Source organism: Tachysurus fulvidraco, chromosome 10, assembly GCF_022655615.1.
Source record: "Tachysurus fulvidraco isolate hzauxx_2018 chromosome 10, HZAU_PFXX_2.0, whole genome shotgun sequence".
Classification (NCBI taxonomy): domain Eukaryota; kingdom Metazoa; phylum Chordata; class Actinopteri; order Siluriformes; family Bagridae; genus Tachysurus; species Tachysurus fulvidraco.
In genome coordinates this window covers 11,511,681-11,524,310 of record NC_062527.1, presented here as the reverse complement: position 1 = coordinate 11,524,310, position 12,630 = coordinate 11,511,681, and the positions used below count along the sequence as shown (strand labels likewise).

The following is a 12,630-nucleotide window of genomic DNA, read 5'->3' as shown; positions in this document are numbered from 1 at the left end:
AAGGGTACTAGGTCTGACTTCTTATTGATGGCTTATTGATTCATGCATCAGGCTTTGAATGGCTCCCAGGATTGATGAATTTGAATGTGTCTCAACACACTCTATGACTTGCTAAAAATGGAAAGGGTGCCATCTATGAGGCAGATGCAAACCTAACATCTGCTTGAAGCCACTGCTATATATACTGTTCCTTGGGCCTGTGTCATAATCCATGCTTTGTTTGAGACACACTCATAAATTAAATACTATAGGCAAAATGTGGTGGAAGAAGTAGAGAAAGTGTTCAAATGGCATTAATTAGGAGTCTGAACAGGTACAAACAGGCACAACTGGGAAAAGGGTGTGGAAACTATACGGCACTATGATCTACTGTATGTGGGCTAAAATTTGTGGGCATTGACATCATTCAGATATTTCATTGGACAAAGAAAATAAAAATGAATTTTCAAGCATTCCATCCAAATTGCTATTAAGCACATTTGGTTTTAATATTATGCCTAAATTTTCACATTCTAACAAACTGTAATGCATATATTTGACAGACAGTCCACCTATTTTCAAATAATGGCACATTTGTCACCAATCCCAGAGATGGAAATGCCAACCACATCTTATTTAATCAAAACCAGACTAATATTTTCTGACAATTAATTGATCAGCTCTAAATAATCCAGGAATTTATTGGAATTAGTAGCTGGTCAATAAGAATGTTGGTGTTGGAGAGTTGCTTCTAAAATGGCATGCAGGGATTTTAAAAGTGGTGACTTTTAAATAACAAATAAATAAATAAACCATGAGAACCAAGAAGAAAATTTCATAGTTAGGTGTGAACAACTTACTGAATCAGCACATAGCATGAAATGAATGATCGTGAAGATTTACATAGAGTTTTAAAACATATTAGTAATCCAAACATTCTTACGAATCCCAACATAAAACACGTTGAAATGATTGCTGGAAAAATAACTGCAGAATGCATTTTTTTCTTGAAATAACCACAATAGAGTTTTTTCATAAATAAATAACTTCTGTTAGGTAAAGACACTTTGAAACAATTAACATACCCTAGCGCCCAGTCATTGAATTGCCTTCGTCATTCGCTTTTTGTTGCTCATGGACTTCCATGTCATCAGTACCTTGAGCCATTTTATTTAGATTGAAAATGTCAGATATTTTTCTTTTAGTTTTTTTTTTTTTGTTTTTTTTTTTAACCATTATGAAAAAGAGTTCAGATCTGGGTTTCTTGTACATTGTCTTTTGAGCTGGCCCGAATAAGCAAAGGTTCATGTGCGGAGCTGTGTATAGAGTTAATGGTGGATGCATGATTATATGCTGTCTTGTAGGTATTGTAGTGGTTAAGATGCTCATGCTCAAGTGGCGGCATAGTCAGATGATCCTCCATGTTTGGTCTAGCAGTCATGCAACCCTCATCTACAGTGATGATCTCAATGCTTCTTGGTGGCGCATGGTGATTCTGCTGGTGATGCTGTTTGCGCATTTTGTAGAAGATGATAAGCATAACTGCAGCCATTAGTGTGATGGCCACAAAGCAGCCAATGATTATCTTTGTGGTCTTCATCACCTCATCTAGGGTATTGAGGGAGCCATCTCCCGGTGCTGTGACTGGGACGGTGTATGTTTTTTCTGTGGCCTTTGTGGAGACTTGTGTTCGGGTTGTTGTGGTTGTTGTTGATGAAAGTGCAGAAGATGTCTCCCACACTCCAGAAGAAGGAGTTGGACCCACTTTCTGGTGTATTATCGTGTGCCCTTCATCATTTGTTGGCTCAATCGTCTCTACTGTCACTGTGGTAAAGTAGCTGAAACTGCTGTTCTCTGTTGAAGACACATTTAGTGTAGCAGAGGCAGTGGTGTTGCCTGCTGAGTTGCTAACCATACATGTATATGTACCTGTGTCCTGCATTGTGACATTTGTAAAGTTTAATGTCCCATCATTTAGCACAGAAATGCGCACCTTGTATGCTCCATGTGTCATGATGGACCCATTGGGGGTTATCCAACTGACTGATGTCAGTGAACTTGCCCGGCATTTTAGTTCTGCAGCCATGCCTTCTGTCACATTCAAATCAGCAGGTGGCTCCACAATAACAGGTGCATAACAGTGGAAATAATTTTGATCCAACTCACCAATGTACCTTCCCTTGTGGCTCGCAGGGGTACTGCAACGAGCGCAGCAGCTGGTATTGGCTGGTACCACTTCCTTGAGCCACCAGCTAAGCCAGAGAATGTCACAGTCACAATTCCATGGGTTGTGGTGCAAGTGCACCCTCTCCAAATGGTGTAATGGTGTGAATAGGTCATGAGGGAGCAGGGTAAGGTTATTATGAGCCAAATTCAGCTCCACAAGTGACTGAAGATCGTCAAAGGCATTCCTTTCGATTGTTTGGATCTGAGCATGCATCATCCACAGTTTTTGCAAGTGGACAAGGCCTTTGAAAGAACCTGGACGTATAACTGAAAGCTGGTTTCCTGACATCTCCAGCTCATCTAAACGTACCAGAGGTGTGAGATTAGGGATCTCCTTTAGATTACACATGCCAAGGTTCAGGTAACGTAGGTTACTTAGGCCCTCAAAAGCACCTTCTGAAATATATGAGAGCCTTTTCAGCTCACCCAAATCCAGCCTTCTCAGGGACGTCACCCGATTGAAGGCATAAGATGGTATGCTCTCAATAGGATTATTCCTCAGCCATAACTCTTTTAACTTTGACAGATACTCAAATGCTCCATTAGGTATTGTAGTTAACCTGTTATCAAAGAGTTCCAGTGTGTTTAAGCTGGCCAACCCATTAAAGGCTCCAATCTCAATGCTACGGATATGGTTCTTGCTGAGCTGCAGGATTTCCAGGTGACGTAAGTGCTTGAAGCTGTCTACTTTGATCACCTGAATTAAATTTTCTTGTAGGTTTAGGTACCTTGTGTTGGTAGAGATACCATCTGGTACATCTCGCAGGCCACGACGTGTACAGATGACCTTACTGAACTGATTACTGCAAGAGCAGACGGAGGGACAAGTCTGGGCTCTCACCAAGCCAGCGACCACTAGCAATTGCAATGCCAACAACAGTATAAACAATGGGTCGGACAAGGCCCGATTCCACCTAGGACCTCTCATCGTCTGCTGCTGTGGGAGGAAGGTCATCTTGTTCAACATTCATAATTCGTAGGATGGCTGTCCACTCTTTGAGGTGCGTTGTAATGTGAAAGCTAAAAAAGAATGGAAGAGAAGGATATTAGTTCATGCTTAAGGCAATCTCTCAATATCAGTAGGCAATGTTTACAAATTATTGAATGTGCCTGAAAATAAAGTAATAACTATTATTCGAAAAAAGATGTTTTTAATTTAATTATGCTTTAATTAATTGTTATTAATACAGACAGACAGACAGACAGACAGACAGACAGACAGACAGACAGACAGACAGACAGACAGATAGCTAGATAGATAGATAGATAGATAGATAGATAGATAGATAGATAGATAGATAGATAGATAGATAGATAGATAGATAGATAGATAGATAGATAGATATTTTTGAAAATAACAGATAGGACATTTTAAAGATACACAGAACATACTTAACCATGTAAAGATAGATACTTTCATGGTGGCCTAAGCAGAGTGTAAATATCATCAAATATTTAACACATTCTAAGTATTTCCATATCATATCTGAATAAAGCTGAAGCACAGTAGTGAGAAATGCTTTCTTGTTTCTCTTGTCCCCTGGCAGAGGTATACAGGCAAACATGTCAACTAGTGGTGCTTAATTTATTTTTGCAGACTCGGGGGTCATAAATAACTGTGGGACTTGCCATGTAGCAGTCCTTCAATCAAGCCAACATGTCTGGAGAGTTCTCATTACATCACTCAGAAATGCTCAGAGGCATGGATGTGACTAGACTGGGAATAGAAAACAGCAGTGGAGGAATATGTGGGGCAGCTTTTGACTAAGAGTGAGTGAAGTTGGAAATCCTGGTACTCTGGGAATACAGCTATTCTAACTCCACTGGCTCTGTGTTTACGAATGTGTAAGTGTCAGTTCAGAATATAAGATGCAATTTATTTTACTTCCCAGTGCAGAGTATAGTGAGACATTGAGTGTGTCTGTGTGTAATACATCACATTGTCAGTCCATATTTACTTCCTGGATATATATTTATGTGTGTAATATTACTCTCTTGAGTAGTTCTAGTTCTGAACAGGTTTGGCTGTATGGTATGTGGAAGAATTCCAAACAAACAAATCTCATACAGTTTATGCATACAGAATACAAAGGAACTCATTTTTTATATAAACTGAGTATTCAGTCATTGCATTTAACCAAAGGGCATTGCCATAAGGGAAAGGCTCTCTTATTCCAGTGAAAGGCCATTCTGTTACTCTGTAATTGCATGATTACCGTGATTATTAATTCTGCCAGCCTGAGGGCAGAAAGACATGTGTTCCAGCACACACAGAGCATAACACAACAGGCAGGGAAGGCAGAAGACTGAAAATTATATCAAGTCCATTGATGTTAATTGTTTTAAATTAGGCCTCACGGCCTCTTATCAGACCTAACTGGAATACAGATCATTGCACTGCATATAAGAGAGATGAAGTAGAAATTCTATATTACACATACAAGGACTATTCCCAAATAGCTATATAGAGGTTTATACATACAAGGACTGTTCCTAAACAAATGTTGCTGCTGCTGATAATTCATATGATGATGATGATGATGATGATGATTCCACTGTGTAATCTTACCATAGATTTTGAAAAAACAAATCAGTAATTCTTCAGAAATTATTTTTTCAACAGTTCATCATATTTGGCACAGTCAAAATTATTTTGTATATCAAAAGTGATAGCAAGAATTTGAAAAAGGAAGAACCTTTATGCAACACCAGTGGCAGATTCTATGAGCACTTGCTCTACATTTCTGTAAATGCAACAGAGATCTTAGCCATGATTTATATGTCAGTTTTGTTTAAAGGAATGACATTAACTCAGTCTAATCCCATGTTGTCCTCAGACATCAGCTGTGTGATTCACAGGGTGCAGAAACAGTGATTTAGCAGTGTACAGCCAGATGTCAGCAGGGCCACAGATGCCAATTACCTTGATGATTCAGGCAAAAATAGCACCAGTGGCATGTTCCAGCTGGAGGAAATGGCTGCTGTTGCAGCTCTCTTTGTTGAGTGCAACATTTAGGTGATGGAAGTGTGGGACTCAGATCTATGGGCTCACAGGTGCTAAAGGCCTGTTTGGAGAAAGGCTGTAGATTGAGCTTTGCACTGTTCACAACTTCAGCTTGCACCTCAGACCGCTAGTGCAAAATTCATGAGCTTACTATAGAAAGCCTCTATAAACCAAAAGAGGCAAGCCTTTGGCTTTATCGATTGGGAATGGGTTGGTAGCAGGGACAGAAATATAGAGGCTCATGGAACTGCATAAATAGGAGAGGGATTCTAGGTGCACTAGGGCACATACTGCAGCAGCAAAGGCCAGAGGATGCACTTAAGTCATATGTAACAAATATTCCATATGTGCCATCAGCTATAAACGAAAGAGAAGAACACATTGGAGAAACAAACATAGAAGCCATATGCATACAGTATATACAGTATGCTATGGAGCAGAGAAAGAAGCCTGCCAATCAGATACTGTATACCTAGATGTGAAGAAACAGATTTTGGCATTCAAAGAACCAAATAAAGCTGTATTTGGCAAAGCTCTCTGTGGTGATGGCAGGTGTAGGCAGACCAGCAGGGCTAAAACAAAACCAACTGCCACTGACAGATCCTGCATGATGGATATGTCTCTGTCTGGCCTCTGTCTAATCTCACAAAGGATAAAATTCTATCTGATTCTTTTCTAAGCGAATAATGATATCTGAAATCTTTATTCTCTTTCTTTGACCCACAAATGCCCCTTCCCTGCTCAAGAGTTGTGTGTGAGAAAAAGAGAGATGGAATAGAACAAAAGACTTGTGGACAAAATAAAAGATTGTGGATCTGACACCTTAGGGTCTACGAGAGGGTCTATGCAGGAAGTGTGAAATGACATGGAAGTGTAACAGCTCAGTGAAAGCCTGGCTTTTCACAGCATTAAAATTAAGGTGAGTACAAGAATAAAATGGAAAAGATGGCAGTAGAAAAGCATTTATTATGGACTCTGTGTGGCTACAGATGGCTCATTTCTCTCTCTCTCTCTCTCTCTCTCTCTCTCTCTCTCTCTCTCTCTCTCTCTCTCTCTCTCTCTCTCTCTCTTTCTCTGTCTTTCTCTCGTCACAGTCTCTTAAATCAAGATGCAAGATGGTACAAATTGCACAAGTGGTAGAAACTGTAACAAGTGTTAATGAATGGATTACTAAAGATCTAACCAAGATGTAAGTTGTCATTCGTACTTTGGCCAAAATAATTCATAATAATTTTATACCAATTTCATAGAGATAAGTTTAGTTGATAGAGATTCATTTTCAGTTAATATTGCCAGTCTTTCAAAGTTTTAAATGTTGAACTTATTACAGGGAAACTGTGGAATTTGTTCAAATTAACAGAGGTGATTTTCCTAATCCATAAATTGTGCAAACATCTATATATTAGCTGCATAACAATTTCTATTCCGTATATCACTGCTAAATTGCACGGAGTTGCATATATTTTTTATTGGAAAAGCCTTTATAATGTGAATGATTTAATATGCACCCACTTGCACTTGTCGTGTTGAATATAAGACTAGCATTTTGCAGTATAAATAACTACTGTAACAAGTGGACATCTGTTGTCTTTATGTGCTGCAATTCTGTTGGTCAATCCTTTAAGCAAATTTCAGTTCCGCTGCATGTGGAATATTCAAATATGGGTATCTTGTAAATGCTTAATTACATAAGCTGCAAATTATTGAGCAAACTGTATCCTTCTATGGCCCATCTGTCTCCAGATGCTCATAAGCAGGGAATTACACAAACTTGTGCCTCCGAGTCTCCTTGGAGACTTTCGTTCCATTGGCATGGCCTTACTTCCTTTTCTCAGTCACCATGCCAACACCTTATAAGGAAACACGCATTCACGCCCAAAACAAATCTGCACAGAAATAGCTTTTATTCTTTAAATAAAACAAAAGAAATACCTTAAAAATATAGAATGTTCTTATTGAACATCACATCCAGTACTCATTGTTAATTTGATACAGTGCATGTCAGTCTGAGACACAACGGAAATCAGAAAGCTGAAGGATGTTTACATTAAGCGTATGAGCCAAAATGAATCTTATTCATTTCCATTTTTATCAAGAGCATTCATATTAATTTATCTAAGCTCTCAACTCAATATAGAGTATGCATTATGTTGCATTACTACTAAATGTTACATGTTCATGAGCAATAGTCATAAGAGTTAATATGAACATATATAAGCTGGAAACCTTCCTGAATCAAGCCAAGTTATTCAGAATAAATAATTACATCTCACTATAATGACACAAGTAGCTTTGCACTTACTGTACTAACCACCGTAAATACGTTTCTGTTCAATGATGACTCTATCACCGTAAACAAATATATATAGAGAAAGAAAGAGACACAGAGCAAACAGAGAGATAATTCAATCAGCACAGGCATATAGTAGTTAGCAATAATTAAACCCATCGGGGGATTTTCCTCATTTGGGATGCTATGATGTTATACACAGATAAGTTGTTGTGCACATGAGTAACCATGAAACCTCTTGGTGATAGGGAAAACAAGAAAGCAATGAATGAGAACGAAAGAAAAAAACAGGAAAAATGGAAAAAGCAAATTGATATTATTTTAGTCAGAATGTCTATGTAATGATGAAGGAGGAACTTACTCAAGGGGATAGAGGAATCAATGGAATGAATATTGCATACAGGTTTACCTTATTGAAAACATTAGAAAATGCTGCTTCTGTAGCAGTTTCTCCCTTGAGTTTAAACAAACAATTAATTGATTAAATGAGTCAAAAGGTTGAGAATGTGAATCCTGAAAATTCACAGAGAGAGAGAGAGAGAGAGAGAGAGAGAGAGAGAGAGAGAGAGAGAGAGAGAGAGAGAGAGAGAGAGAGAGAGAGAGAGAGAGAGAGAGAGAGAGAATTTTCAATCTTGTATTGAGTTCATTTAGTACATATACTGTACACTCATACACAGGTTTAATTATACAATGAGTGCTGGTCACTTCACAGTTCTTTCTCTCTCACACATGCACTTGTGCATGGAATTATTGTGGGTGCAAGAACAGCATAACTGTTAGCTGGTTTGATTTATTTGTGTTATTAAGCAGGAGCATGTCTGACATACAGACATGTTATTGATCAGACCTGCCTGGGAAGGGGATAAGTGGGTGTGCTAAGGATATGGCTATCAGTCTAGATCAATCTCCCTACAAATTTACTTTCGTGATCAATGTTCCATGAGCTTTATCATGTAACACACCTTTTGTTTCTGCATCTAAACATATCAGACCTTCACACAAATCAGAGAGTATGTGTATATGTATGTCTTTATCAGCGTTCCCAGTGTGGGCTTGTTTTTATTTATCAATACAATAAATTCACCCTAGATTTCAGGAACATGTAGAAGCACCTTTAGCAATAATGACGTAAACATTTTCTGTAGGATTTACATCTGTCAAATTATTGTGTAGAAATTTGTCTTTACAAACATTGCTTCAGTGCATTGATGTTTGAGGGCATTTGTCTATGCTCAGCTCTCATTAAAGCCAGCCACAAGGCTCAGTGTGGTTGAGGTCTGTACTTTAACATGGTCATTCTAGCGCATTGTTGTTTGCTTCTTTAGCCATTTGGATGGCAATTTGCTAGTGTGTTGGGGATCACTGTCCTGTTGCATGACCCACTTGACAGTATATGGTGTTTGTGATGATATGCTGTGGAAGTAGTCTAGGAAGATTTTGAACTCTATTTAAGGCTTTCTGTTTGTAAACAATACTTCTCTCTGTTGAATGTGAATTGTAAATTATTTGTAGATGCCCTTTGTTCCTGGCATGATGTATACACATATCTGTATGTCCCAGAACACCAAACTGTTCTGCTTTTACAGACGTAGTCACAGTTCTTGACGATTGATCATCTGGTTGTTAATTACTCTTTTAATGATTGTGGACGTAGAAATGGTGTACTTAATTTTTCCCAATAGGGTTCATAAATAACCTTGGTTTCTATCTGAGTTTTTCTTTAATTTCTTTTTTAAGAAGTCAGTAAGGGCCACACAATTGTAATTTACTGTAGATAGCAGCAAAATAAAAACATACAATTGAAGAGGGTGGTACTTTATGTATGTCAATTATGTATGCATTTTAAAATAATTCCAGAGGATGTCATGTACAAAAGCAGGCATTTTACAGTAGCAAAAACATCAAAAAATAGTCAGCAAAATTGTGGTTTCCCCTGATTATCTAGTGGCTGTTGAAGATGAGCCATTCTCTTGTTCCACTACATTTGTTGGATTAATAACAGATAATTTGGCTTCAGGTGCAGTCACGGTCTATGGCCTTCTCGTTACACCCAACACATAGATGTCACTGTGTTCTGCCAGAATTACAGATCACTAATTTTGCTAGTGTGAGTGCCAAAAAGTGCCAATTTATGCTTTCATGAGCTGAGATCCATACTGTTATATATTATATATATTTAGTGGTCAAAAACATACACCCCATTAGAAATTTAAATGCTACTCAATATCAGAAGCAGAATCAGCACCTTCTTTGCCGTGCTCAATCTAAATGTACATTAAATCTTAAATAACTTACTTATAACATAAACAATAGCAATAAATTAAAGGTTTTAAATAGTGCTTATATAAATTAATTAGTTAATTAACGTTTTTCCCAAACAATCAATTTGACAATAATTACCTTCCTTAAAAATACTCCTTGAATATCAGATTTTAAAACAAAAATATTTCATAATCTGCCATTTTAAATTCCACTGTTATCAGTACAAACAGGTTCTTACTGCAACAACAAACAAAAGTTAGCAACTGACTGAATGTAAAGGCAATTTTATATAAAGGTTTATGTTGGAAAAAAGTAAACAATTTAGATGATACTGCCTAATTAAGTTGGTTCAAAGCTTGGCATAAGTGTGCATAGAAACATTTTGACATTTGCAAATCACTGAGTAATTGTCTCTGTGTTATTACATATCTTTATCATCTTTATTATACTAAAATATAAAAACAATGTAAACTCTTAAGGTTTGAATAGAAATAAGAAAACTACTGTGCTACATACGGTATGTTTTTTATTCCGACCTCTCGCATGTCCACTACAAAATAGATAGCATTTTTAATAAAAAAGATAAAATATTTACGAAAGCTGTGGCTGTAGTAACGTGACTACACTACAGACACCATTTAAATACAGATACTTTGCTGCAGTATGCAGTATTAGTGTGTAATAGTGTTTCAAGTTTGTACTAGGCAGAATACACTGAAAACAGATTCACCATATGGTGACACAAGTGCACTCATTAACACTACATGAATATACTAAGTCATATTCATTCATATTCATCATCATATTACACCAACATTCTGTCAGACAAAAAAAAGAAAGAAAGAAAAAACCTGGAATAACTGGAACATGATTCCATTAATTTAATTTTTATACTCAAAAATGCACAATGCTCAATGCACAGCCACTTGAGAACTCTTCAGAGAAAACAGAGCATTGCTGGATATGTTCAATAATGCCAGATTTATAACTGGAGCCTGCTGCTTAATTGAACAAAGGCACTTAGACATAGAAGCAGTTCCAGTGTTGCCATCTGTTATTTATATAATAATTGCCTTGTGTGAAATATTGGAAATAACATATATAACAAAAGAGTATCAGCTAAAATAAATAAATTAATTCAATAACATAACATAACATAACATAACATAACATAACATAACATAACATAACATAACATAACATAACATATCATATCATAACATATTAAAAATCATCAGTGAGGGGGAAAGAAAGCACAGACTGCACGGCTAAAGACTCTTGTTCTATAATTTTTGACGTGATATCGTAAACACCTGTCATATCAAATGTTTTGGGTTTTTTGGCTTTATGTTTTGGTGGGTGACTGCTCTTTTATTTCTATTACAATAATACAAAAAGCAACCAGTAAAATAAACGTGGTAAATAAATGACATTCTGATTCAGCTGTTTCCATGAAGCTGTTGTATGGAAGCATGTGGCATAAAAATGCAGTTATGGTTAGTATGGATGGATGGATGGATGGATGGATGGATGGATAGATAGATAGATGGATAGATAGATAGATAGATAGATAGATAGATAGATAGATAGATAGATAGATAGATAGATAGATAGATAGATAGATAGATAGATAGATAATAAATTACAAAATAAAAGTATATCTGGTAAATCACTCGAAGGCAAACAATGGTGTTAATTATGAACTATTATCCACCAAATGTGACAAAGATTCTTGATCTCAATTAAAGTAGGCTCCTCATTATCACTCACACAATAGAAAGAAAGGTACTGTCTGGCATTCAGATGAGTGAAATAGACTCTTTACCAACTCTCCTCCAAACTCACCTGCCAAATTATCCACAGTGCCAGCAGTCTCTGGACATCTTCACACCCAGTTTCACTCGGTGGCCCACCCTGTTAGACCAAGAACAACAGTAAGAATAATTGATATCAGCAAAAATATTGTGCATTCTATTCCTATAACAGTGTTTATTTATTTATTTATTTATTTATTTATTTATTTATTTATTTATTTATTTATTTGTCTATTGCTCCTGATCTCTGACAAGGAGTTAAAAGGAACTGGAGGAAAAGCAGGGATTCAAACTACTTCCTTTAAAGAAAATAGGTTATGAATCATTCAGCAAGAGCTTAAAGCGCATATGTCCTAGCAGAGAAGATGACAAAGCTAAATATCCCAAATTAATTCAAATTTATCAGGCAATAATCATGTTAGATTGTTGCACCACTCTATTTTGTATCTAGTTCATGATGTGCTAAAGAAACAAAGGGGTTATTTTACATTTTATTAGTCTTAAGGTTTTATATTGAAATTAAGTGTTCCTTTGCAATCAAATGAATGAATTCATTTATACATATTCAGAAAAAAGCAACAATATTTTGATTCAAGGATGAATGGACTGTACCACACATTTGCTGCTCAGTAATGTTTATTTATAGACATACAGAGCAATTTATCAATCAATAGAACAAGTATTGTCATCTATCGTTCACCTCTATATTGCTTCATTCACTTGCTAAATAGCAAGACAATACTTTTTTCACACAAAATCCTCTACAATAATCTCTACCAACAAATAATAACTCAGAATGGAACGAGACTCCTCACATCATTCCCCAGCTAGAGGGAGGCTTCTTTCCTTGTTCCTTGAGGACATTGTGCTAGTCATTAAATCACAAGTGAAAAGGAAATTATGCTAATTTTAAACAAATCACAAAACTATCATTTGCTATTTCTTTGTAAATAACCCCAATATAGAGCCGTTAAATGCTCTAGGTTTGCATTTGTGTATTTGTATGAGTTTCTACACATACTGTACTTGTGTAGTTATGTACTTGACAAACTCGT

General features: G+C 36.6%; 1 protein-coding gene across 2 annotated transcripts in view; it reads right to left on the bottom strand.

Moving 5' to 3' along the window:
* lrrc4ca (leucine rich repeat containing 4C, genome duplicate a) overlaps positions 1-12,630 on the bottom strand; it is a 41,553-nt gene that overhangs the window by 1,496 nt on the left and 27,427 nt on the right. For both annotated transcript variants that reach the window (XM_027173015.2, XM_027173016.2), the window contains exons 2-3: positions 11,607-11,675; positions 1-3,225 (exon numbers count right to left, since the gene is read on the bottom strand). The exon at positions 1-3,225 is cut by the window's left edge and continues 1,496 nt beyond it. In XM_027173015.2, coding sequence (XP_027028816.2) covers positions 1,229-3,172 — 1,944 coding nt within the window. In that variant the 5' untranslated portion in view covers positions 3,173-3,225; positions 11,607-11,675 and the 3' untranslated portion in view covers positions 1-1,228. The remainder of the gene's footprint in view (positions 3,226-11,606; positions 11,676-12,630) is intronic.